General features: G+C 41.6%; 2 protein-coding genes across 2 annotated transcripts; both read left to right on the plus strand.

Annotated features, from left to right (window-relative positions):
- The first annotated feature begins 4,130 nt into the window (after positions 1-4,130).
- Positions 4,131-5,670, plus strand: LOC118081588 (olfactory receptor 5AR1-like). Its single transcript, XM_060271911.1, has 2 exons — positions 4,131-5,034; positions 5,630-5,670. Exons 1-2 carry the CDS (start codon positions 4,131-4,133, stop codon positions 5,668-5,670), a joined length of 945 nt encoding a protein of 314 aa, XP_060127894.1.
- A 5,585-nt stretch (positions 5,671-11,255) lies between these two features.
- LOC118081729 (olfactory receptor 5I1-like) lies at positions 11,256-12,206 on the plus strand. Its single transcript, XM_035108150.1, has one exon. It carries the CDS (start codon positions 11,256-11,258, stop codon positions 12,204-12,206), a length of 951 nt encoding a protein of 316 aa, XP_034964041.1.
- The last annotated feature ends 7,828 nt before the right edge of the window (positions 12,207-20,034 follow it).

A 20,034-nucleotide genomic window follows, 5' to 3' on the forward strand; every position in this document is an offset into this window, starting at 1 on the left:
GGAGGAGGAACACAAACAACGTGATGAGCCAGTTGGTGCTCTTGCATTCAATGAAGGACCATTGCTTTTGAAGATACCTCTGTTAACAGGAAGGGAAGGGAATTTTGCCAATTTGTTCTCCCCTTTGCAGCCCCTTTCGTCTTCTGGGAGACTACCCAGCTCTCTGGAGCCAATTTTGAGGGGTACCAGAAGGTATGGGGAATAGGAGGAATGTGTGTATGCGTGTTCAATTAAGTTTTACGTAAAGTAGACTCAGGGTTTGTCCACATTTCCACTTGCCCCATCCCTAGAAAGCATGGGTCCAGACTGAATGAGTTAATAGAAATTGAAGAAATTAAAAATTCAATAAAAGAATTAAAAAGTGGAAAGGTGCCAGGACTGGATGGATTCACTGTAAAATATTATAAAGAACTGAAACATACCCTGCTTGTACCGTTAAAAGAAGTTATGAATAATATATTAAAGAATGGAGAAATACCAGACACATGGAAAGAAGTATATATCACATTAATACCAAAACCAGACTCTGATTTATTGCAAGTTAAAAACTATAGGCCAATTTCATTATTAAATCATGATTATAAATTGTTTGCAAGTATTTTGGCAAATAGATGGAAAAAAGTATTGAATGAAATAACACATAAGCAGGCTTTCTTCCTGGCCGACAGATGAAAGATAATATAAGGAATGTGGTGAATATCATTGAATATTTGATGGTCAGGAATGAAAAGCAAGTGACATGATTCTTTGTGGATGCAGAGGCCGCCTTTGATAATATATCCTGGGAATTTATGGTAAAGAATTTGGAATTAATGGATATTGGACAATTGTTTATAGGAGGAATTAAAGCGATATATTCTAATCCAGTGGTTCCCAACAGGTGGTCCGCGGACCCCCAGGGGTCCACGAGCTATGCCAGAGGGGTCCGCAAGATGCTATTAGAATAAAAAATATATTAAATATATTTCGTATGATAACAGATTTTTTGTTTTGGCCGCTTCCTGCATGAGCAGAGTCTAGCACAAAACTAGAATTAGATAGAGGCAGTAGTTCTGCTGTATGCCATTAGGTGGCGCTTTACAAACACTACTGTTTTGCAAAGAGGCAGCGCGCGCATTCTACTAACGCTCACCTCCCCAAGATGCTTTGCGCGCGTCGGCTTCATTTGTGCGCTACTGCGCAGGTACCCTCTCTTCTCCATTCCCCTTAATTTGGCTCTCACTTTTTAATTTTAGGATTAGGAATTAATGGGGGTCCTTGTCACAATAGTGGCTCGATGAGGGGTCCTCGAGAAAATTTTGTTGGGAACCCCTGTTCTAATCAAAAAGCAAAATTAATAGTAAATAATGTAATAACAGAAAATATTGAGATTACAAAAGGCACAAGACAGGGATGACCATTGTCGCCATTATTATTCATCTCGGTTCTGGAAGTCTTCCTAAAGAATATAAGGGAAAATGAGAAAATAAAAGGAATTTCAGTCGGCAGAAAAGAGTATAAAGTTAAAGCCTTTGCAGATGACATGGTATTGACAGTGGAAGACCCATTATGCAGTACTGTAGTAAAGAGGTATTAGAAGAAATTGAACAATTTGGACAAGTTGTAGGTTTTAAATTAAACAAAAAAAAATGCTGGCTAAAAATGTGAAACAATATTTGGTGGATAGGTTGCAACAACAGACTGGTATAGAAATAGTCAAAAAAGTAAAGTATTTAGGAATTTGGTTAACATCAAAGAAAATAGATTTATTTCAGAACAATTAATACACCGGTGTGGAATGGAACAAAGAGAGATCTGGAAGTATGGGGAAGGATGAAACTATCCCTATGGGGTAGGATATCAGCTATTCAAATGAATGTGCTACCAGAAATGTTATTTTTATTTCAATCAATTCCAACAATCAAAGGGGCAGTGATATTTAAGGAATGGCAAAAAAAAGAATTATTTGGCAGGGGAAGAAACCAAGAATTCAATTTAAATTATTGACAGATATTAAAGAAAGAGAGGGCTTCGCCTTGCCAGACTTGAAACTATAATATGAAGCATCCTGCATTTGTTGGTTAAAGGAATGGATATTGTTAAAAAAAACATATGATGATGGTAGTGGTGATTTATTTCTACCCTACCCATCTGGCTGGGTTTCCCCAGCCACTCTGAGAGGCTTTCAACAGAACATTAAAAACAGAATAAAACAGCATGTCAGTTATGTTCCCTGTATCTGGTGTATCTAATACTTCGTGCTTTTTTCTAGCGGTACACACCAGTACACATTATCAGCACTGTGTGTTTTTTCCCAAATCAGAGCCTCACACCTCCTTCCCAAAGCCCAGGAATCATCTGTCCAGAGCATTCTCTGGCAGGGTCTATGAGCCCTCCCTTGTGTGGTGACTACCAGCACCTTTTCTTCTAGAAAAAAAGTACTGAGATAAATTAATCCATGGCCTGATTCAGCAAATGACAGCTTTCTATATTCCACATTTTACAAAGAAAATTACCATCTTGGTAATATTCGGTGACCAACATTTCTCTGAATCCATGAAGATTTCATAGAGCATCAGTGCAATAGCCCTTGAGAATCAATTTTATCACTTTGTTAAGTGAACATTAGAAGGAATCAGGAGATTTGATCACAAGGGATATTGCACATGAGAGAGGTCTCTAAGAGCCATTCTATCACTATGAATACTGCTTTAATATCGGAAATTTCAAGATCACTTCCGACACAAAATGATTTCCAGAGATCCCTAGCAAATGAAAAGATTATACCACCATCATTATCCATGTTGTTTAAAATAATTCATGAAAGCCACAGAACAAAGGTGAGTCAATATTATATTTACTTACGAGAGACAATGAATGCTTTTTGCAATATGCAAACTGGGCACTACACATGAGAGGAAGTGATAAATTATCTCCCTTACTTTAATCTATTGCAGAAAATGTGCCCTAGAGTAGCACATCTAACACAGATTTGCAAATTATGAAAAACTGGACTACAGTATATTGAGCAGAGGGGAAAATATTGAGCAGAGGGGAAGATTTTAGCAGACTTCTTTATGTCAGACAATTTTGATTAAACCTGGAAATTAGACACATTTTGCAGCATGGCACAAACCTCAGTTATCCGCAGTGCACATAGCTTGTCACAGAAACAGAATTATAGAATTGGAGGGAACCACAAAGGTCATCTAGTCCAACTCTCTGCAATGCAAGATCCCTTTAGTGAGATATAGATTCTCCTTGCAGGTTTCCAATTGCATAGGAGCATAGATGCCTTAGACCAAATCAGATCAGGGGTGCATTTAATAGAAGAGTGGATCCTGAATCTTGAGGCAAAGGGGTGTAAAGCAGAATGTGTATACGGTGGTATAGGCTGAATTGGAGGCCCCTGAAGCAAGCTGTGGTGCTTGAGGCATTTAAAAAATGCAGACAAGTGTCTTCTGAAAGCAATAGTGATGTCATTAAGTTACCATAATGTGATAACATGAGAGTGGGGTTGTGGAAGAAGTGAGATCATACGCCACTGTGGGAAGAGAGCAGAGAGGAAGCTCCACTATGACTGACAGGTCAAGCTTGTAATGAGAGGGGATGATTTTACCAGGAAAAAAATCAACCCCTTTTAGTACTTTCCACCCCAAACTCAAATTTAAGGGTACCTAGCACTGTAGCTATTCTTTTGAAATTTGACAGGATTTATGCCCGCAGAACACTTCCCTTCAAACTTAATTCAGTTCTGCCCCCAATTTTTAAAAAAACGTTATAGACTTTTCCTTCATTCGTTCCTTTCTTTCTTTCATTCATTCATTCTTTCCTTCCATCAAATTTTAAAGTTGTCCACTACAACCGTCCATGGACCTATTTGCCTGTAATCAGACAGGCTTCATCCACCATGAAGGGAGGCCAAAGTGCCTGCAAATTCTATCCACTTCTGTCTCATCCAGTCAACCTCATGTATGCCTGCACTGGCATTGTGCTTTTCTTTGCCACTACTGGTAGCAGCCAAAGAATTCTGCTCTCAGAGCTCCAGGCTGCAAGCGTGGTTCCTTACCAACTTACCCTTTTTCTGAATTGCAGATCAGATTTCATCAGCAAACTGGATACTATCAACAGATGATAGCCATAGCAGAGAAATGGATAGCAAAAACCATACAAAGGTAAATGAGTTTGTCCTCTTGGGATTAGTGAACAGTCGTGAACTGAAACCACTCTGCTTTGTTGTGATATTAATCATGTATTTAGTCACCCTGGTCGGGAATGTTGGGATGATCTTCCTAATCAGGATCGACCCTCAACTCCAGAAACCAATGTATTTCTTCCTCAGCCATTTGTCCTTCCTAGATTTTGGATATTCCTCAGCCATTGCCCCTAAAATGCTAGAGAATTTTTTAGCAGGGAAGAAAACCATTTCCTACAAAGGCTGCGCTGTGCAGATGTATTTTTTTGTCTTCTGCGCAAGCACCGAGTGCATCCTCCTGGCAGCAATGGCATATGACCGGTATGTGGCTATCTGCAATCCTCTGCTGTATATGGCTACTATGTCTCCCAATCTGTGTGCTCTGATGGTGGCTGGATCCTACCTGGTTGGCTTCATGAATGCAATGACCCAAACGATTTCCACTTTCATGCTATCTTTTTGCGGCTCTGTCATCAACCATTTCTTCTGTGATGTTCCCCCGCTATTGGCACTTTCCTGCACTGACACAAGCATCCATGAAATGGTTCTCTTTGTATTCGCCACAGTCCTGGGCATTTTCACTTCAGTGGAGATTGTGGTGTCATACGCCTTCATCCTATCTGCAATCTTGCGAATCCACTCAACAGAGGGGAAGCGAAAGGCTTTTTCGACGTGTGCCTCACACCTGGTAGCTGTCACTGTCTTCTATGGAACGACGGTCTTCATGTACCTGCGGCCAAGTTCTAACTATGCCATGGACCAGGACAAATGGGTTTCTGTCTTCTACACTGTGGTGATTCCCATGCTCAACCCCTTGATCTACAGCCTGAGGAATAAGGAAGTGAAAAATGCCTTGAGAAGATTTCTAACACTGAAATTATCTTTCAGGTGGAGCATGAGAAGCTTATAAATGCTAAACTCTGACAAACTGGGCCGTTTTATTGAAGCGTGTGATCTAATACACTGTTAAAAGTGTTTAAGAAATTGGGGGGGGGATAGAAATAAGTGGTGCTAACTGCAGTGGCTTAATTGCAGGATTGTACCCAAAACATTCCTTTGAATAAATTAACCTAGACAAAAATTACTATGTAGCACACTGTAGAGTAAGTTACAATTCTGCAACTTTTGTAAAGATATGCATGACATGAAGACCTGGTCACCCTTGATTGCTTGAGCATCTGGGATTCATGAAGGAACGCTTGTTGAAGTCATATTCCCAGACAGAGACCTAACACACATGAATAACACTGTCTTGACTAGCTGAAAATCTGTGTCTTACTTAATGGTTTTCATTTTTAGTATCATAAAATTATAAAATCCAATAAAATGCTTTTTTTTAAAAAATTGGTTCTTTCTCAATTGAAATATAACATGACTAAATCTAGGTTTGCCTTTCATAATTTCTTTTAGGAAAATATATTTTAAAATGTTACCAAAACTCGAACATTTGGGGGGGGGAACGAGAAAAGATCCCAATCTTACACGTCATTATTTAGTGTTTTTAATGTTTTTAAAGTTTTTAATGTTTGAAATTTTATCATGTATTTAATATTCTGTTGGGAGCCACCCAGAGTGGCTGGGGAAACCCAACCAGATGGACGGGGTATAAATAATAATAATAATAATATATTATTATTATTATTATTATTATTATCATCATCATCATCATCATCATAGCCAGTGTGGTGTAGTGGTTAAGAATAGTAAACTCGTAGTCTGGGGAACCGGGTTCGCATCTCCGCTCCTCCACATGCAGCTGCTGGGTGACCTTGGGCTAGTCACACTTCTCTGAAGTCTCTCAGCCCCACTCACCTCACAGAGTGTTTGTTGTGGGGGAGGAGGGAAAAGGGGGTTGTTAGCCGCTTTGAGACTCCTTAGGGTAGTGATAAAGTGGGATATCAAATTCAAACTCTTCATCATCATCATCATCTGGTGATTGCACTTTGAAAGTCAGCCTTATCCTTAAAGCAATACTTGGTGTGTGTGTTTTGGGTTTTTTTAATATTAATCTTTATTGGTTTAAAATCATACACATACACACAAAGAACATTTAGGGGGAAAGCAAAGAAGAAAACAGAAATAAAACAAAGAAATAGCAGCAGCAATACTTGGTTAGAGGTTGGCTAGTCAGAAAATCTGACTTGTCTGATCTCTTTCTGATTGGCTGAAGGATTCAAAGAATGGTCCACTGTACTTCCTGTCACCAGGCCCCCTTTAAGTGGGGGACCATCTGAGATCCATCTTGAATGCTAGTAGAGAAAATGGCTGCTGGATGCAATGCCAGTCCCACAGGCAAGGGTTTGGGGAGCACAGCATTGGGCTTTGGCTATTTGCTCTACACACTGCAGTATACAGGGTGGGACAAATCTCTAGTCCACCACAATAAGAAAAAATGAGGGGTGCTCAACTGGAGCAATTTAACTTGAATACTGAGGCTGAGGTGAACTCCACTGCATAAAAGTCGTCTCCAAAAACAAGCACAGATCTCACCTGACCCACCCAGCAGAAGGGTGGAACATACTATCCTCCTGCATAGGCACTGTCGTCACACCCTTGGGGTGTGTCCAGTGAAGAAGTTCCATTGGCTCAAGGATTTCCATTTGCACTATAGAACTTTTTCTCCCTCTTCTCTCCCTGCATACCCTTAAACTTCCCCCAAATCTGCTCCAGAGGGCTGGAGAACCCCCAGAGCTTAGTTAGGGGGTGGACATGGGAAGTGGAGAGAGAAGTTGAGTTCCTTTGCACAGCCGCAAGTCTTTGCACTAACAGAACTATTTTGTTGGTTGCCATCCTTTGATCTGGAACTGGCAGAAAGGAACACTGCATTTATCCAAATCATGCCCTCAGGTCAAAATTGGCTTTATTGTACTATTTTTTGTTCCGTTGGAATACATGACCTGATATGAAATTACTTTGAAAAATAAACAACTACCACAAATAGACAAATGTCTTTTCTACATGGTAAAGCTGTAAGGCATTTTGTGGTAGTGGCAAAGTCTCTGTTGGTGATTGGTTGAACTACCATAAGGTCACAGTGAGATGCTGAACTGCTCAGACAGAGGAGATAAGGAAGGCAAAAGGGCCAAGGAAAGGAGAGGTAGAAAAAGTGCAGGGAGAGCTGAGGAGCGTTCTCACTACATAGATACAATCAGCAATGCTGGAGTCCTAAGACCAGTGAAGGAAGGAGTCAGCAGAAGCAGACAGGAACATAAAACTGCCAGCATTATAACACTAGGATATAAATCTATGATGCAACCACATCTGGAATACTGTGTATAATTCTGGTTGCCTTGCCTCAAAAAGAATATTGTAGAGCTGGAGAAGTTTCAAAAAGGGGCAACCCAAATTAATCATGGAATGGTTACAATGCTTTTGGTTTGGAACAAAAATAAGGAACAGGGGACATGCAGCGGCATAACTAGCCGCCTGGCTGCCCGGGGCGGCAAACCCGAAGGCACCCCACCGAGGAGCGGGGTGTCCGTTGCGCGCATGCGTCACGACGCATGCATCATGACACACGATGCATGCACACACAGGAGGCATGCGACGCGGCGCCATGGCAAACCCCACGAGCAGTGAGAGTGAGGAGTGAGGCAGTCTCGCTTGCATCGGAGTGAGGCCATGGAGTGAGGCAGTCTCGCTTGCATTGGGGCTTCTCCTCAATGGTGGCCACATTATGCGGCAGCGGTGGCGGCGGCGACCATCAGAGGTGGTCAGCCCCGTCCAGCCTGCTGCCCCCCACCCAGCCCCCCACCCATTACTACTCCACTGGGGACATGATATAGGTGTATGCACCATTTGGAGAAAGTGGACTGAGAGAAGTTTTTCTCCCTCTCTCATAACACTAGAAGGAAGATATCCTGCTAGAAAATTCAGTAGCAACAAAATCATTTCCAACAGCACATAGTTAAACTATGGAATTCACTCCTGTCAGAGGCAGTGATGGACGCAAACTGGGATGGCTTTGAAAGAGGGTTAGACAAATTCATAAGATCCCTTCTAACCCTGATGTCAACCTTCCCTGTCAAAGGCAGTGTGCCCCTGAGTACCAGTTGCTGGGGAACACAGGTGGGGAGAGTGTTAGGGCACTCAAGTCCAGCTTGGGAGCCTCCCAAGAGGCATCTGGTTGACCACTGTAAGAACAGGAGGCTGGGCTAGATGGACCATTGACCTGATCTAGCAAGACTCTTCTGATGCTCTTAATTGCTACTAGAAGTTCGGCTGTTGCATTCCGTTGACCCCTCGTACCTGCACCCAGGACCTAAGAGAGGGTGATAGGGAGAAACACGTTTCTCTAGTCCTGCTCAAGCATTCCCCTCATTAGATTAGCATCCCCAAAGTGGAGAAAAGAAGGGTCCCACCTGTTGATCCCACCTCTGCCATTGCATCCCCTTCAGCTGCATCCCTTGTCCCTCTACAGAGGACTATCTGTAGAGGGCAGCGCCATTTCCATGCATAGACTGTGATGTGGAACCCGGTGCAAACAGAAATCCACATCACAGGATGAGCTTACACCTATAAGGCAGATTCTCTGCTACAGGCATGGTCATTGGTCCATAATGCCTCGAAGCAGAGCCTATGGATGATGAAGAAGAAGAGTTTGGATTTGATATCCCGCTTTATCACTACCCGAAGGAGTCTCATAGCGGCCAACAATCTCCTTTCCCTTCCTCCCCCACAGCAAATACTCTGTGAGGTGAGTGGGGCTGAGAGACTTCAGAGAAGTGTGACTAGCCCAAGGTCACCCAGCAGCTGCATGTGGAGGAGTGGAGACGCGAACCCGATTCACCAGATTACCACTCTTAACCACTACACCACACTGGATAATATTTACTCTACTCTTCGTCCCAAATCAAAGGTTCCCATAGCAGCTCATAAATATCAATAATACAATCTAAAAAGGGATAACATGAAGGAAGAGGGTATGAGAATAATGTAGGGGAGGCAGACAAACTCAGCACTAGTTTTTAATTGCAGCGTTCTTGGAACAACCTGCTGGAAGGGAATGAGCTCAGGGAGATGGAAGCTGAAAGTCACTGATCCCTCTGCTGAGCTTATAGAGAGCTTCTGCAATTCCATCTCTCCCCCTGCTGTAGCTGGATGGAAAAGAAGCAGCAGTCTGAATGGGAGAAGGGGACAGTTGTTCAATAGTCCCACTTCAGAACCTTCAGAACCTTCTGAATAGCCTCATGGCTATTCATGACTGTAAGGGGCAGCTGAGCATATGTGTGGCAAGGAATGCTTGCTTTGTATCAGCAAGTCCAGAGACTATTGATTGATTGTCACAGTTAAGTGTGGGATCTCAACTGTAATAATTGGAGCTTAAAACAGATTTCATAGTATGATTCATAGGAAGCACTTCATTATCTTTAAAATGCACAAAACTGTCAGGGTTTAATTGCCATGCTCTGCAGACAATACTCCTGAGATCTTATGGTGCCATATCCTTCAGAGGTTATGCCCCAAGGGCACAAAAAAGGTTCATATATAGCATTTTTCCAGCTTAGGAGCAAATTGTGAATTCAGAAAAGGAAAGGTAGCCAAAGGTATGTTGAATGGGTCTGCATTTTTGTTCAGAAGACTATCACAATTTTATTTTTCAGCATTAATTAACTAATTTTGAGGCCCTTTTTGGCAATAGCAACAGAACCTATGCACCATCTGATGGCTAACTGAATTTCCCAAAGCAATCTGTAAAATTACATTTTTGCCCATCTACTAGGTGTTAGGTACCATCTATATAGCATTTTCATATAATTTTCTCTTTAAACCATAACATGCTGTAAATTTTATATCCATGTTCCACAATCATTCTCATGCTTCCATTTCTCTGTTATGACCAGCATATTTGTGTGTATTTTTAGATTCAAGAAACATAGCCTCTGTGCATACACAAAGTCCTGTCCTTAAGGTGGAGTGGATGTGTGCAGATTCCTTGGAAGTACTGAGTGAGTTCTTTTTGTTGAAGCTAGGAGAGATTCCTTTCCCAACCATCCATCCACATCCTGGATGGCTCCATCCAGGCAAAAACATTACTCTTTAACCAGGCCTTTGGCTGATAAACATCCAATGCCATTTTAAAATGTGTTCAGGAGGAAGGGATTACTGGGTTGTTTTTTGTTTTTCTTATGTATTTTGATATTGTGATTTTATGTTGTAACCACCCTGAGACCTGCACATACAGGGTGGTATACAAATTTGCTTGCTTGCTTAGAATCCTGACAAAAACCGAGACATTCAGCATCAAATAAGGAGGGAGATGGACAGGTGAAACTTGGAATATCGTCGAAAAGTGCATTTATTTCAGTAATGCAACCTAAAAGGTAAAACCAATATATGAGATGGATGCATGACATGCAAAGCAAGATATGTCAAGCCTTTATTTGTTGTAACTGTAATTATTTGTCGTTAGGCGGGCCAATTATAAATGGAATGTAATTAATGTAATTAATTATTTTTGTATTATTGTAATTAATGAATGTAATTAATTATTTTTGTATTATTGTAACTATTTGTTTTATCACTGTGGAATTTCCAAAAGAAAGCATTTGTAAAAATTAAAAGAAAAATTTAAAATAATAAGTTGCATTACTGAAATAAATGCACTTTTCGACAATATTCTAATTTTCCGAGTTTCACCTGGAGTTCCTTCCCCAGCTGTGTGTTAGTTAGCAGAAGACAACAACAGATGAAAGGAAAGGAGAGAAACAATGGCCCATATCGTTTCCTGATACAGGTCGGTGACTATGCCTGATTTTCATCCTCTGAACATTTGTTCCCATGACCACCTAACAGTGCTTCTTTCTAATTATACGATGCTGCCCATTTGAAATTTACACCTTCCCTTCTTTATTGTCATGGCTGCTGACCTACTTTTATGCATAGCTGCCAAGTTATCCCTTTTTTAAAGGGATTTTCCCTTATGCTGAATAGGCTTCCTCACGAGAAAAGGGAAAACTTGGCAGCTATGCTTTTATGATGCCTGCTTTATTGAAAAGCCTGTTGCCTTTCTTTCCCTAAGCACACTGAGTTCTGCAGTCCAGCTTCTGCCTCCTTCCAGTACCTAACATACTGCAAAGAGATGTCAGATGGTAATGAAACCACAGTGACCCACTTTGTCCTCTTGGGCTTTGCCAGCAGCCCAGCTGTTCAAGTCGTCCTCTTCATGGTATTCCTGATGCTCTACAGCTTGGTTCTGCTGGGGAACATTGGGCTGATGGTTCTGATCAGAACCAGCCCCCAGCTCCAGTCCCCTATGTACTTCTTCCTTAGCAATTTGTCATTGGTTGACCTCTGCTATTGCTCTGTGATCGTCCCAAAGATGCTTGTCAATTTCTTGGTAACAAAAAAGGGTATTTCGTATGCCGGCTGCGGACTGCAGTTTTACTTCTTCTGCACTTTTGCGGACACTGAGTCTTTCATCCTCGCTACTATGGCATATGATCGGTACGTAGCCATCTGTAACCCACTTCTTTATACCATCATCATGTCACCAAGGCTCTGCTTCCTGCTGGTTGCCCTCTCTTACCTTGGTGGTACATTGAGTGCCCTGGTCCACACCTGCTTTGCCTTCAGGCTCTCCTTCTGTGGCCCAAATGTCATCAACCACTTCTTCTGTGACCTCCCATTGCTTCTGAAGCTCTCGTGCTCAGACACCTCCCTCAATGAGCTCCTGCTCTACACGTATGGGAGCTCAGTAGAAATCATGTCCTCCATCATCATCATCATCTCCTACATCCTCATTGTCATCTCGGTCCTGAAGATGCACTCCGCTACGGCAAGAAGCAAGACGTTCTCCACCTGCGCCTCTCACTTGACCTCCGTCATCATCTATGAAGGGACACTCCTCTTCATCTATTCCCGCCCCAGCTCCTGGTACTCACCCACCTCTGACAAATACATCTCTGTCTTCTACACCATTGTTATCCCTGTACTGAACCCCTTAATCTACAGTCTGAGGAACAAAGATGTGAAGAATGCCCTCCGGAGAACAATAGTCACTAAAGTCTTTGTTCGAAAGTCTCATAACTGAGAGACTGTCGAAAGAAGAAGAATAGAAATTTATTTATTTATTTATTTATTTATTTATGTGGAGCAATTATTCCTTGTTCTTGGAATGGCTTATTCCCAGTCAGTTCTAACAATACAGTCCATAAAATCTAAAAGACAGGACACAAAAAGGGAAAAGGGCAGTGAGGTGGAGGGACAAATTCAGGCACCAATTGTGGGCCCAGGTGCAGGGACCATGTGGCCAATGGAGCCTAAAGGGAGGGAAATAATAAGGGATGAGACAACTGGCATTGGGTTCAAAATGGCCCCAACTTTATTGATTGCAAATCCAAACTTGATTAAGGAGGTTTTGGAGAAGGCATCAGATATGTATCCTGAATCAACCACCCAGCCCTCTGGTTTAGTATTTTCAGCTGGGTTAACTCTGGGTTAAGAGTCACCCTATGGCAGACATCAGATCAATCCCTCCAGGACTGCCATTTTGGATGGGTGCTATAGCCCATTGTCCCTCATCTGGGCTCCTGGACAAAGCACTCCTTCCTGGATCCTTTTAGTGGGGCACTGTCAGGGGCTGGTTGGATGCAGAGGAATAGTGGGAGGAACCAGCTGGGGAACCCCAAGGGAAGAAGGCTCAGACCCTCCAAGTGTCTCTATTTTCCAGTGACATCCCTGACTTAGAAAAGACGTCCCAGTTTCTGATTTAATCCCAGAATGTCCCACTTTTCCTTAGGGTGTCCCTATTTTCATTGGAGAAATGTTGGAGGGTATGGAGTTATCCTACCCCCGAGCCGTTTGAAAGCAATCCTGTATAATTTTTAATGTTTAATGTTTTTTAATGTTTTTATATATGTTGGAAGCTGCCCAAAGTGGCTGGGGCGACCCAGTAATTTGTGTGGGGTATAAATAGTAAAATGATCATTGTGGAATGGGACATCCCTATTTTCATCTGAGAAATGTTGGAGGGTATACCCAGGATGTGGTGGTGGCAGCACAACAATGAGTGGTCAGAGGAAGAAGACTGGAAAGAGGAGGTGTCAGAAGCTGAAGATGTAACAGGCGTTAGTGAGCTGGGAGAGTCTGTGACAGAGAGGAGTCCGGAAGCAGAAGCAGGAGAGTGGGGTGAGGGAGGCCACGAGGCAGAGATGAGTCAGGCTGGTGAAGAAACACGGGTGTCTCCCCCTCCTGCTGTGACAGGCTCCCCTCCCCCTTGTCTCCCAGGACCAAGAGAGGCAAGACAGACATGCAGGCACCATCTCAGGTTGCTTGGGGGAAACCCTAGGGTAATGATCTCAGGCAGGCAAGCAAGCTCCAGTCAGAATTAATGAGTCTCTGGTAGTTTTATGTACATTTATTTACAATTCACATCCAGAGAGCATCTCCGGGCCTGCTGCTATTAGCTACGTGTTGGTCACCCCCTCCCCGCTATCAAATGAAGATCCCTCTAAACGCTGCCTGCCTCCCAGATGCATAGCAACCCCCTCAATGCCATCTATCTCCTCCCCTCCCTCTGCCTGGGAGCTTTCCGAGCCTGGGAACCCTTGGTGAAAGGGGGGGGTGAACTAGCACACTCCTGCTCTGGCTGTGGCTGCAATTCCTCATCTCCAGAGTCAGACTCTGTCTCCCTTTGTACAGGCATTCCTTCATCTCCAAAGTCTGACCCTTCCCAGGCGTTCGATTCAGCCACATCCCTGACACCTGGGAGGGGACTTAGGCAGCTGTGGGAAGACAGGTAGTTTCAGTCTCCACAACTGCCTCACAGGGGCAAGACCTACTGAAGAAGAGTTGCTGTAGGCCTGGCATTCTTATGCAGATCTTGTTTTTGTTCTAATAAAGAGTTAACTTCACTTACTCTGTGTGATTTACTGCTGGCTCACTCCTGAGAGGTAACTATTTGGGGGGGGGGCAAACCTCCATCCTGCCACCTAGGCTAAGAAGCCAACCCAATGCCTTATCTGCCAACAAGTTGTGACAATTGGTTTGAAGACGGCAAAAACCCCAGATAGGCCCAATTTGTCTACATGGAAATTTTCCTCCCTGGTCTCAGATACAGCAACCAAGTACAACCATAGCAAGATCCCATGGATAATCTGACTGCTTACTTTAGGGCACATTGTTGTTGTTTAGTCGTTTAGTCGTGTCTGACTCTTCGTGACCCCTGGACCATAGCACGCCAGGCACTCCTGTCTCCCACTGCCTCCCGCAGTTTGGTCAAACTCATGTTTGTAGCTTCAAGAACACTGTCCAACCATCTCGTCCTCTGTTGTCCCCTGGCGTCGTTGGTCAGCCATTTTGCTTTCTTGCCTTTCCTTTTCCTTGGGATGGTTTTCGTTGCTGACTCCTGTATAATGTTACAAGCCTCCATCCATAGTTCTTCAGGCACTCTGTCCACCAAATCTAAATCCTTAAACCTGTTCCTCACTTTCACTGTGTATTCATACGGGATTTGATTTAGATTGTATCTTACTGGCCCAGTGGTTTTTCCTACTTCTTCAGTTTAAGCTGGAATTTTGCTATAAGAAGCTGATGATCTGAGTCACAGTCAGCTCCAGGTCTTGTTTTTGCTGACTGTATAGAGTTTCTCCATATTTGGCTGCAGAGAATATAATCAATCTGATTACTATGCTGCCCATCTGGTGATGTCCATGTGTAGAGTTGTCTCTTGTGTTGTTGGAAGAGAGTGTTTGTGATGACCAGCTTGTTCTCTTGACAGAACTCTATTAGCCTTTGCCCTGCTTCGTTTTGAACTCCAAGGCCAAACTTGCCAGTTGTTCCTTTTATCTCTTGCTTCCCTACTTTAGCATTCCAATCCCCTGCAATGAGAAGAACATCCTTCTTTGGTGTCATTTCTAGAAGGTGTTGTAAGTCTTCATAGAATTGGTCAATTTCAGTTTCTTCACTTTTGGGCACAACCAACATCTATTGCACAGGGTGGAGGGTGGGGGATCCTATTCCATCTGAGCTGGCTGGCTGGCTTTGATGCAGCCCGTTTAAATAAAAAATAGGCAGAACTGAGTGAGACCTGGGCTTGAAGTCTTCAGTCAGGTCTGCCACTGGGGCCATGTCTGCTTGCCTGCGTGATTGGTCGATTCAAATGAAAGCAATCCTGTGCAGCCATGGGAGAAGACGCTGATGTCCTCCAACAGCTATGCAGGACTGGACTATGGCACCCAGCTTGGGCCACAATTGCACCTGGCTGGAAAATCCACTCCACCGCCCGGCCATCGCCTGCCCCTCCATGCGTAGGTGTATTCCGTTAAAGGAATCCGGGGGGGTGGATCTTGTCTGAAGCCTGGGGCGGGGCTAGGGCCATGCCACGACCCTTCCGGGAACCCAGGGGTGAGCTCGAGTTGGTTTGCATCGATGGGGCTCCCCCTACCGGTGGTTTACCCTACCAGACTATCTGCACAGCGGGCAGGAGTCAGATGTAGCCCGGTCTACTCAATGCCTAAGCCAATACCACTCACATTCTGTAACCAATAAAGTTGTGGCCTCAATTTGCCCAATAACATTAACCTTATATCCTGTGTCCTAGTGTTTTTATTCCTCCTTGAGGGGGTGGTTGCGGGGTCTTGACATGCAACTACCTCTCCCCAGCATCAGGCAGTAAGTGGCAATTCTTAAGGTACGACAGTAGTTCCTATAACGATCATCTGGAATAGAAACAGTAGAAGTAGGAGGCACCTAGTGGGGCTGATCTTTCAACAGAACTGATGGAATGAGCCCTGTTTCTCATCTCTCCTGCTGAGGTAGCCTGCTACCAATGACAGTTAAAGGAGAGGAGACCCAACAAAGGATTGAAGTAAAGATACGAGAAAGATATAAGACAGCATGTGTCAGTTTGCCCAGAATCTCCCATCAATCCAAGAGACCAGCATCCCAGGGTCCACAGATAGCATAGCATCAAAACAAGCCAATTAACATACAGTGGTGCCTCGCTAGACGAATTTAATTCGTTCCACAGGTCTTTTCTTATAACGAAAAATTCGTCTAGCGAATCCCATAGGAATGCATTGAATTTTTTTTTAATTTTTTTTGCCCATAGGAACGCATTAATTGAATTTCAATGGGAAACCGCGATTCACTAGATGAATTTTTCGTAAAACGAATTCGTCTAGCGAGACAACCTCCACTAGAAAAATTACAGTGGTTTGGGATGCCAGCAAAGCAGTAATGAGAGGATTTTTGATTCAGCAGAATACAATTTGGAAGAAGAGGAGAAATGAAAAGAAGGAAAATATTTTGGACAAATTGAAAGAAAAGGAAAAAAAATTGAGAGATAATCCGAAAAGTCAGGAAGTTCAAAAAGAGATAAAAGCTTTGCAGGTGCAGTACTCCCAAATAATAAATGAAGAAATTGAATGGAAAATTAGAAGAATGAAGCAAAGATCGTTCGAATCGGCTAATAAATGTGGGAAATTGTTGGCCTGGCAATTGAAGAAAAGACAAAAAGAGAATACAATTATAAAGATCATGGATGAAGGAAAATCTATTGAGAACCCTGCAGAGATAAGGAAATGTTTTACAAAATATTACAAACAGTTATATAAAAGGGAAAAAGAAGATTTAGATGGAATAGAGAAGTTTATAAAAGAAAATGGACTGCAGAAAATTCCAGTACAACAAAAGAACCTACTGAATCGATTGATTACAAGACAAGAGGTTGAAATGGCAATTCAAGAACTGAAAAATGACAAAGCCCCAGGACCTGATGGACTTACCTCCAAGTATTATAAAACATTAAAAAACTGGTTGATACAACCATTAATGGAGGTAGCAAATGAGATTTTAGGGGGGGGCAAAGCACCAGAGACTTGGAAAGAAGCTTTTATCTCTCTGATACCAAAACCGGATGTGGATAATACTCAGGTTAAGAATTATAGACCAATCTCCTTATTAAATGTGGACTATAAGATATTTGCTAGTATTTTGGCGTCAAGACTGAAAAGGGTGTTGAAAGACTTAATTCATAAAGATCAGGCAGGATTTCTGCCTGGTAGACATATGAAAGACAATATAAGAATTATAATAGATATTTTGGAGAGATTGGAAGTGAAAATAAACACCAAAGCAATGTTAATTTTTGTGGATGCCGAAAAAGCTTTCGATAATATTTCTTGGACTTTTATGAAAAGAAATTTTGAAAAAATGGAGGTTGGCCAAAATTTTGTTAATGGGATTAATGGTATTTACTCTGAGCAAAGAGCTAAGATCATTGTGAATAATGTGGTCTCAGAAGAGATAAGAATTGAGAAAGGAACAAGACAAGGGTGCCCACTCTCCCCCCTGTTATTTATTTCAGTTCTGGAGGTTTTGCTGAATATGATAAGGAGCGATGAAGGTGTCAAAGGAATTACAGTGGGTACAAAACAATATAAGTTAAAAGCCTTTGCAGACGATTTAGTATTGACTTTGCAGAACCCTGAACAGAGTGCGGTGAGAGCACTGCAGATAATTCAAGAATTTGGCAGGGTGGCAGGCTTTAAGTTAAACAAAGGGAAAACTAAAGTATTAGATAAGAACTTGACATTGCAAGAGAGACAGAATATAGAGGATTGCACAGGACTGAAGTGTGCAAAAAAGGTGAAATATCTGGGAGTTAATATGACGTCAAAAAATTTAAATTTGTATAAAGACAATTATGAGAAATTATGGAAAGAAATCCAAAGAGACTTGGAAGTATGGACAAGGTTGAACTTATCTTTAATGGGTAGAATAGCAACTGTTAAAATGAATGTATTGCCGAGAATGTTGTTCTTATTTCAGGCCCTACCGATAGTTGACAAAATGAAATGCTTTCAAGAGTGGCAGAAGACATTGTCTAAATTTGTCTGGCAGGGGAAGAAGCCAAGAATTAAATATAAACTTTTGACTGATGTAAAAGAAAGAGGAGGATTCTCCTTGCCAGACTTAAAGATTTATTTTGAAGCCGCAGCTTTTTGTTGGTTGAAGGAATGGTTCTTGTTGGATAATGATGATTTGCTGGATTTAGAGGGCCATGACAATGCATTTGGTTGGCATGCATATTTATGGTATGACAAAGTGAAATTGCATAAAGGTTTTAAAAGTCATATAATTAGGAAATCATTGTTCAATGTTTGGATGAGATATAAAGATTTGTTGGAAAGAAAAACTCCTAGGTGGATTTCACCACTTGAGGCAAAGAAACCTAAAAGGACAAATATGGATGAGAATAGGCTGAAATACAAAGATATTTTGATGGAGGTGGGAAACCACTTCAAGTTAAGACCATATGAACAACTGAAAGATAGGTTGAGCGATTGGTTTCAGTATGTGCAGATAAATGAAGCATTCAAGTTAGATAAAAAAATAGGATTTCAACCAGAAAAATCGAAATTAGAAACGGAATTATTAGAGACAGACCACAAGAATTTGGCCAGAATGTACAACTTGTTGTTAGAATGGCATTTGAAAGATGAGCAAACAAAATCAGTTATGATTGAATGGGCCAAGGATCTGGGTCATAATGTGATGATGTCGGAGTGGGAAAAATTGTGGAAGAAGGGTATGAAATTTACGGCTTGTACGGTGTTGAAGGAAAACTTGATGAAAATGATGTATAGATGGTATCTGACGCCGGTCAAGTTAGCTAAAATGTACCACAAAAGTGACAATAAATGTTGGAAATGTAAGCAGGATGTTGGCTCATTCTACCATATGTGGTGGACATGCCCAAAGATAAAAGGCTTCTGGGAAATGATTTATAATGAATTGAAAAAGATGTTTAAAAACACATTTTTGAAAAAACCGGAAGCCTTTTTGCTTGGAATAATTGGGGAAGAAATTCCCAAGGATGATGTTAATTTGTTTATGTATGCCACCACAGCTGCTAGGATTCTAATAGCAAAATATTGGAAAAAAGAGGAATTGCCTTCGATACAGGAATGGCAAATGAAAATGATGGACTATATGGAATTGGCAGAATTGACAGGAAGACTCCGGGACCAGACAAATGACAAAGTTTTAAAAGATTGGAAGAAATTTAAAAAGTATATAGGGAATGTATTTGACAATTAGAGTTTGAATATCCAGGAAAATAAAGAGGTTAAGGCATTAGGGAGATAATAGAAGATTGAAAGCTAGAAATTAGGGTAGATGATATGAAGATGAATTAACTTTGAAGTGTTAAAGGGATTACATGATGGATAAGGAAGATGATTTAGAAACTGCTATAGAAGTTTATAAAAATGAAAATCAGATAGTAGGGAATTGGGGAAGCCGGAAGACAATGAATATCAAAATGGTTGAGAAATGATATATTTTTTCGTTATATATTGTTTGATGTGTGTATTTTTGTATTTTGTATTTTGTATTTTGTATGTTTGTATGTTTGTTGATAAAATTAATAAAAAATATATTTTAAAAAAAAAACCTCCACTAGAAAAAACCTTTCGTTAAGCGGAAATTTTGTTAAGCAGGGCATTCGTTAAGCGAGGCACCACTGTATATCAAAGCAAGTGAATATATAAATATATGTAAGCTCATCTTTGCAGCAACTCCCAACTAGTCCTGAGGTTATACTGACTATTAGATGGCATTTGCAGGCCTTCAAAAAAACACCTTTGGTGCAATGGATATTTGAAATTCACAAATCCGACAATGTGGTTCTCCTGACAAAAACGTCTCCAAAAACAGAGACACTGAGATAAAGTGTGCATAAATATATATATATATTCATGAATATAACATGCAAATCTTGCTGCCAATGCAAGATGCATCATCTCAGCTACCATCTTAAAACACCACAGTGTGTGTTTGTTTGTTTGTTTGTTTTTGTGTTGTTGTTTTGTGTGTGTGTGTGTGTGTGTGTGTTTGCCCAATTATCAGTACTT

This window comes from Zootoca vivipara, chromosome 1, assembly GCF_963506605.1.
Source record: "Zootoca vivipara chromosome 1, rZooViv1.1, whole genome shotgun sequence".
Taxonomy (NCBI): Eukaryota; Metazoa; Chordata; class Lepidosauria; order Squamata; family Lacertidae; genus Zootoca; species Zootoca vivipara.